We start from the raw sequence: 7923 nt of genomic DNA on the forward strand, positions 1-7923 counted from the left end.
AGATCTGAAGAGCAAAAAATAACCACCCACCACAGTATGGTCACCAAGGAGGAGAATCCCTTTCATAATGAGGAAGACAGAAAGAGGTGCAGAAGTGAAAGGTGCATCCTTGAAAACATAAAATGTAGGCCAATCATGAAATGGCAGCAGTGTGAAATTAAAATGCACTTCATTAGTTCAGAGGCTTCATGGAGAGTGTGGGGGGGGGGGGGGGGGGGGGGCAGACATGAGAGAGAAACAACCCGCATACTCCAGAGTAAATCCAATTAAAAAGAGTCAAGAAAAAATATATATCCTTTCACCTCTACTTTCCGTTAACTTGCTGATAATGCACATCTGTACATGTGGAAAATGCCTAAGTTGGAGGAGATATTAATTAAAATTTGCCATAATTAGTTCAACTTTTTGCTCACAGATAAGGGGAACCATGTAGCTTCAGCATAGACTGTATAAAAGATTGACAGAGTCTCCGTGACGTCACCCGAAGGTTTCGGAAAAGCTGAAGTTCATTAAAGCCCATCACTTTCTTATCCTTTATCTATTTTTATATTCTATATTTATTATCTCTGTTTATTTAATGCCTAGTCCTTTTTCCTGTGTGTTCTCTTCGCTGCAGTTGCACTGTAAATTTTCCCGCTGTGGGACAAATAAAGTAATCTTGAATCTTGAATCATGATTTTGAATTGCTATCTTGGCAGCATCATGTGTGCCGTCACTCCCAGAGATAACAAAAATAGCCAAAGAGGTGGAGTTGATGGAGTTGATGACAGGCATCTATCAAACTCCAATCAGCCTGTAGCTAAGAGCTAACCTGCAGCTAACCAGGTAACAGATAGGGGTGTTAATCATGCTGTTAGCTGGCCAAAAATCAAGGTTGTGCTACACTATGTGCTCAGGTACCTGTCAATCAGAGGGACATGCCCCTAATTATGCCAAATTTTGAGATTAAATTACTTTTAAACAGATCAGTTATTAAAAAATTCACTCCGTCCACAGTTGTCATGATGGTAAACCTGACCTAATAAACCTAAAATGTTTTGTGGTAAGCTATAAACATGTTTAATTCTGCTGTGAAGTTGGCCTTTATTAACATCAGAGTCTACGATTTTTCACAGCTGTCCCTGAAGGCATCCTCCTGTGCTGATTAGCTGATGGATTCCACCTGTGCCTCCCTCTATTTAAGCAGCAAGCATTAGTGTGTCCAGCCTACACTAACGCTCTAGAGCACCCTGTATTCCTGCCCTGTTTCACCTTCTCCCGAATACCTGCCTGCCTGACATTTTCCCTTATCGCTTCCCCTCGTGAGTCAACTCGGTGTATGGACCCTGGACTGGTTTTTGGATTTGGATTTTGGATACTGGACAAACCCTCAACTATCTCTGGTGAGAGGAACTCCTTTTTCTTCTTGGACATCATTTCTCCCTGGAGTTGGCTTCTCCCTATGTGCAATCCCACTAACTATCCTGTCGTCACCAGCCGAACCCAGTTTAGAACCTCTAAGGGTACTTCAGGCCTTTTTCTAGAATTGGCTTCCTGCTTCCTCGACCCCAGTAATTGGCAATAAAATCTTTAACCTAGTCCTGAGGTCTTCTGGTTCTTTTGGGTCCTATCTCCTGAGCCGTTCCAATCGGGGTTTGCTCTGTTTCTAATCCTAGTGGATGATGGGTGAACTACAATATTTGGCACTTCTGCATAGGCTTCACTTTTAACCGTCAAAGGTTGCTGCATGAGCTCCAGTCTCATAGGTAGCACAGTTATTAAGCAGGAAAAATGGAAAAGAGATACTTCCTCTCAGAAGTGGTGAGAAACAAAAAGAAAAGCAGTCTATGGTAATTTTCAATCAGGCTTTGTAGCGTCTTTGCACAATCAATAACATTGACTAGTATCTAATGTTTAGCTTTTGTAACAACGGGATGATATCACAAAATTGCTATATATTTATGGACCTGCAGTCCGGAGAGTCCAGACACATCCCAAGTATAGCCAAATCAGAAGGAACGAAAGATTTATCAGCAGAGGGAGATTTTTTTTTTTTTTTTTTTTTTTTTTTTTTTTTTTTTTTAAAAACAACAAAAAAAAAAACTAGTTATCATAAGACACAACATGGGGGCTAAGGCCTCTCTGTTCTTGTTGGGTATGCACAAGCTTTGAGTTTCATATAAGACCAGAGATATTGGCCTTGGTCTGCTTTAGATCCTCAACAAGCATCAGAAATCCAGTTCTCCTTAAAGTAAAAACTGGAAGCTAAAATGTCAGTAGACAAACAGGTGACGTGATAATAGCTACACCTATCATGGATATCCATTCTACTGTTGTTCCAACCCAAATTTTTGGGCTGAGTTTGGAGAAGTAAGGGCTTTATCATAAAACAAAGATAACAGTAGTTCATCTGCCTGCAAGCGACTCCAGACAGGTCTTATCCAGGCTTCAAGGGTAAAGCAAACAAAGGAAATGCACCACATAGATGGTAGATTCGCATTCAATTCTATTTCCATTCACAAATCCGTTTTGTGCATCTTGCATTGGACGTTCGTGCAAATGTGACTACCGGAGGTCTAATCTTGGATACGGTCTGAGTTTATTCAGTCTTTTGCACTATTAGCCTTGCTTCTTCCTAAAAAAAAAAAAAAAAAATTTTTTTTTAAAATTAAAAAATCCCAAAATAATCGCATTTCTCCTATCATGACAGTTGTCTAGGTACTCTCATACAGGGGTGTCCAAAGTGACTCCTCAAGGGCCGCTGCCCTGCAGGTTTTCGCTGCATCCCTGCTCCAGCACACCTGGCATGTATTAAATGGATTCAACAGCCAATGAAGTTCTGCCCAGTGGCTCAACTTGTTACTTGAATGAAAGCAAAATATGAGTTATTCTTAGTTAAACTGGGTCTGAGGAGCTACAGTATGACTTATTTTCTATATGAAATCATTTTCAAATGAGAAAAACAGCTGAAGTTCAGATGCTTGGGGTATTTCAAGGTACATGACTTTGTGCTATTTAGACACCAGCCTAGGTGTTGTACGGTACCAACACATGCCAGTCCTTGCGGGATTCTACTTGCTTGGTTTCTGATACAAAAATGAATTGCAACTAATAGTCTGCTCCCCTTTTTTTTGGACCATTGTCTATTTGGCATTTTACTCACACGTGTTGCTAGTGACTGATTAAATAGATTTGATTCATCTGCAAACTTCAGAAATTAAATAGCAAACAAGATACCATAGGAATAAAGTTTTATACCCCTGCTATAAAACTGAACTGTCTTTGGTTCCTTTTATCCATTGAGGACAATAAAAACTGCCCTCTAAAGAGGATAAGAGGGAGTCTTGTGACCTCTTTACCATCATCACATCTGTACACCAGGCTACACATTACTACTTTTACTAAACTTTGACTCGCTAAAGCAGGGGTTTCAAACTCCAGTCCTCCAGTATCCAGCTGGTTTTTGTTGTTCCTGCACCAACACAGCTGATTCAAATCAAATGGATCCAGTTGCCTCTTGTCAACCTATTTGTGAATTTTTGGTCAGGTGTGTTGGAGCATGGAAAAAACCTGCAGGATACTGGCCTTCGAGGACTGGAGTTTGACACCCGTACCCCTAAAGTATTCACAACTTAGCTTTTCACTCACAGTAAAATACATATTTTTGAGTATGCATCATTACATCTCATGTCATTTATCATCTAAGTGATTTCACACATTCCTAAATTTGATAAGGTTTGGATTCTGATTAGACCATGAAATGGGCAAATTTAATCTCATAAACATAATACATTTCCATGCATGTAATTATGTTCAATATCGTTTTTTTTTTTTAATTACATCAAAAATCCTCTTTCTTTGTTTCTGTTGTGTAGGAGAGAGGTGAAAGGCAAAATGTTGCCACCACATCTTCAGATTTGGAGACGGGAAAGGAAAAAGAGCCTGTAACCTTCAGGATCATCCGCAGCATGTCCAGAGGATATGAGCCTTCCCGTTCCCCAGACCTCAATCTGACCCCCGTCGGGACTGCCCAGGGGTCGTACGCTACTAGCAAAAGCCCAGCGGCCTCTGCTGCTGCAGTGACTGTTCATCCAGGATGTAAACAAAGCCAAGTCCTAAGAGAGAGAAGTGGAACATCCAAATGCAAACACACACAAAGCACCTGAGTCTCTAAGAGCCTGTAAAACGCTCCGTCTCTGATTTCTCCATTAGTCCTGATTTTTCCAACTTCCTGCAGTTCCAGAAATAATACAAGCAAGCAGTTGTCTAGCAAATCTTCCAAATCAAACCCAGGATATATAAAAGTGCAAGTTCTATTTGAAAAGTTGGGGAACTCACATCTGACAGAGAGGACTTCTTTGAATTTCATCTTGTGATGTTAAATAGGTTTTCTTTAGAGTCTAACAAAACAAAGGATTTTGAAGCTTTACAATATCTATAAATCTCATCTATTGCAACTTATACAAAGGACTAAATATATTTTAAACATTACACTCATTACAGAGGCTTTTGTTGGAGGTGGAGGGCAGCAGCTAAGGGACCACTTAACGTACTGTACTGCAGAGCTCTTTGCAATATATTAATAATAACTTGCGGCTCAGATCTCCCTCCAGAATCAGGACATTCCTCTCCTCAGATTACCATGCAAGCCAACGGCTTTGTGTCTCTTAGTCAAGTCTGAATAAAGCTTTTCCTCTGAGAGTGTGAGCTGAAAAACTGCGTAAATGCGTCATTATAGTGTCTGTTTACATTACATCTTGATTATTTTTTTTGCTTTTTATTGCACTGTCATTTTACTGGCTCCTATCTTCTCAAGATAAACAGCCCTGTTCACTACCGCCCACTATTAAAACCTATAATTGTTCATTATGTAAGAAAGGAAAGAGATATCTCAGCTTCCCTGGAGCCTTCCTTTTACTTTGAGAATACTGTGGAAGTTGGTACGTTCTGCACAAAAGGTGATCCAAAGCCGAAAGAAGTTCAAGGAAAGTCACATTTAGATTTCCCAACACTGACACCTTAAAGATGCAATCTGCATATTTTCCCAGAAGAGAAGGAACACTGACACAATAGGCTGAGATTCTCCTAAAACAGAATCGCTCCAATCATCTGTTGTTTTCCAATACCTTGATACTAAAGTGGGCCTTATGGGGCATTGTGTTTAGGTCCCACGGATCAGCAGCAACGATCTCTGCTCTTCAGCTCAACTTCGTCAACTAACCGGAGCCTCATTGTTCTGTAGCATTTCCCAACCTCGGAGGAATTCCTCCTCCAGGAAATATGGTTTACAAGAGAAGGCACCAAGCCCAGCAAATCACAGAGACCACCCCTCTATGCCCTTCACCCTCCAGGCAATATCTACCGTGTGATCTGCCATACACATTTTCCCTTCACCCCTCTGGCAACATTCAGCCTGCTCCTCTCTGTGCTGGAACTTGGAATCCCCTTGGATCAACCCACCCAAGAGTCATACAGAGGAGGAGGAGGAGGGGAGGTGGGTGCATTGTGACCTCCAGACACAGAAACTTGTGTTTGTAACTGGCTGTAGTTAAGCAAGCGGGGGAAGGCACGTTTGTGATTCTCTGATTAGATGAAAAGTCTTCAGTATGACCCCTCTCCACGGTAGAGCCGGTCTTTGATCATCCGTAGCGACTTCCACAATGCTCTCTAGGATCTTTAAGAAGACACAGCAGCAGATAAGAGTGACTCTTTGTCTCTGGTGTTCTAACCCTTCTTTATCATGATCCAGCTGTATCAGCCATAACCCACAACTAAAGCAATAAGCTATCTCTCACTGTTGGATCTCAATCCGGTGCTTCCATCTTGACATTCCCAGCCAGAACAGAGAGGCCTTGCAAAGATCAGTCACCTCTGAAATGAAAACCAGTTCCAGCACAACAGGGGAGATAAAGGAGGGGTAGTTGCATTCCCCCAAAACCCCCATCTCTAGGACAGAGGACACATTCCCTCATGTAATCTCCTGGGATAGAGCTCCTTCCCTTTTCTGGTTCCTCTGCCACTCCATTGGAAACATCTGGTGGCAGAGGATTGGGGCGAAACACGTTCATACTGTACATGTAGTCTGGGGAAATATCAGGACGTATAAATCCGCCTGCATCTTTTCCCTGCAAAGTTGAACCACTTACAAGGCACACAGCAGCCCAACTGCTTTCAACACTTTCCCTCCCTCTTGTCTTTGATGTTCAGTGATATTTAACGTAACGGCATCAAGCTGAGAGCACATGACTCGTGTGATGCAACAACCAGGTGTTATCCCAAATGTGAAGCTGGAAATGTGCTGCCAGTGCCAATGGTTTTCATTTGCGTCCACCTGCCCCGTCTCTGGCAGGACTCGGGCCATATGGATCCGATGAGACGTGAAATGCTCCCCTGTGTGTTTACATTCAACATAAGTGAGGTAATTATGATGTGGAGTATTAATCCAGTTGTAGAAAAATGAGTGTAACCGAGCGTCCCGTTTGCGCGCCTATACTTGTAATGTACAAAATAAGGACACGGAGCGTTTCTGCGGAACTGGCACAGCCGCCGTCTTTATTTCCCTACCGTCCCCTCCTTTTTTTTTACCACCACATCACAGCGCACACTTCCGGTCTGGCTCCTTCAAAACAAAATCACCGGAACACAGTTTATCGAACACATTAACTCTTTTACATGAGTTTGCTGTATTATTTTCTAACCAAATTCCCATTAATGTGAGGCTTAACTTAACAAGTGTGCAAACCTTAGCAGCATTATCTTTTTACTTTTGCCTGCTTTTTTTTATAACTGCACAGGACTTGTGAAACTAAACAATTTATGTGCATGTGAGCTCTCACATAAGCCCCCTACGAGCCTCAGACATCCCATGAGCAGGCTGAGAAGCGGATTAGACATGACACTGGCTGTGCAATGCCTCTTTGTGGCTGTTCTCCCAATTTCACACTTGCAAGCAGAAAGGTTAAGATCTCCATCAGTAGGATGTGTTCACAAAGTGCTGCAAACAACTCCGTTAATTGTTAATAGACATCCAGCTAGCAGAAGAGGGGAACCTGACACACTTTTAGTGGTCTTCCTCCGGCTCTGCAGGCTGATGCATCATGCATACTAAGCAGGCTGGACCTTTTCATTATTTATACTGAGGAAAGGAGGCTTTTTCTGAGTAAAAGTGTATTTTGAAAGGGTTTAAACTTTTCTGACACTCACCGAGAGAAACTCTAGCGTCCCAACATAGTCGCGTTCAGTCTTTAAAAGTTCGTTTAAGACGCACACGCGCAGCCGGAGCTGTTTCTCCAAATCCTTCCCGCTTTCAGCTCTGTGCTCACTCCTCTCATCTGTCATTGTTGGTGTTTTTAATAAAAAAAAAAAAAATGCAAAGGAAAGAAAAAGGTATTCCTTTCAGCAGACCACACTTTCACATCAGATACGAAGGAGGGAAGCTCGTAGCATGGTCACACAACTCAAGGAGCAACCGGTGTCTGCGCGTCAAGTCCACGAAAGGCGGAAAAATACCGAAAAATCCAGGTAAAAGAAAGGAGAAGTGTTTGGATTAAGCATCGAAAAGTTCCACTGCAGTAAGTTACTGGTTCCCACTGAGGGTGTGACTGGGCTGCGCGCAACAGCCGGACTCAAGTTAAAGTTTGGTCCATGTGACTCCTTAAACCTTCATCCTGCTCCAGCCTCCCGACGGCGTTAAGGACCAGCTGTCAAGTAAGACACGAAACACAGCAGCCACTTCCGGTTGATCTCTTCAAAATAAGACGACGGTAACTGTTTCGAGTAGAAGGGAAATATGTACTGAAAAAACCTGCAGGAAATTCACTATACCCTTAAAAGCTCAATTTTCTTCAAATGTAATGCCATGAAATGTTTTTTGTTTCTGGGAGTTATTCACTTAAAATAAAAAAATTATATTTTTGTTTGATAGCTTATTTCTAACTTAAAAAA

General features: G+C 42.0%; 1 protein-coding gene across 2 annotated transcripts in view; it reads right to left on the reverse strand.

Moving 5' to 3' along the window:
• The window catches only part of prex2 (phosphatidylinositol-3,4,5-trisphosphate-dependent Rac exchange factor 2), a 101677-nt gene extending 94114 nt beyond the window's left edge, over nucleotides 1-7563 (reverse strand). For both annotated transcript variants that reach the window (XM_079259835.1, XM_079259836.1), the window contains exon 1: nucleotides 7183-7563. In XM_079259835.1, coding sequence (XP_079115961.1) covers nucleotides 7183-7317 — 135 coding nt within the window. In that variant the 5' untranslated portion in view covers nucleotides 7318-7563. The remainder of the gene's footprint in view (nucleotides 1-7182) is intronic.
• Between the last annotated feature and the right edge of the window lie 360 nt (nucleotides 7564-7923).

This window comes from Telmatherina bonti (genome assembly GCF_933228915.1).
Source record: "Telmatherina bonti genome assembly, chromosome: 20".
Lineage (NCBI taxonomy): Eukaryota > Metazoa > Chordata > Actinopteri > Atheriniformes > Telmatherinidae > Telmatherina > Telmatherina bonti.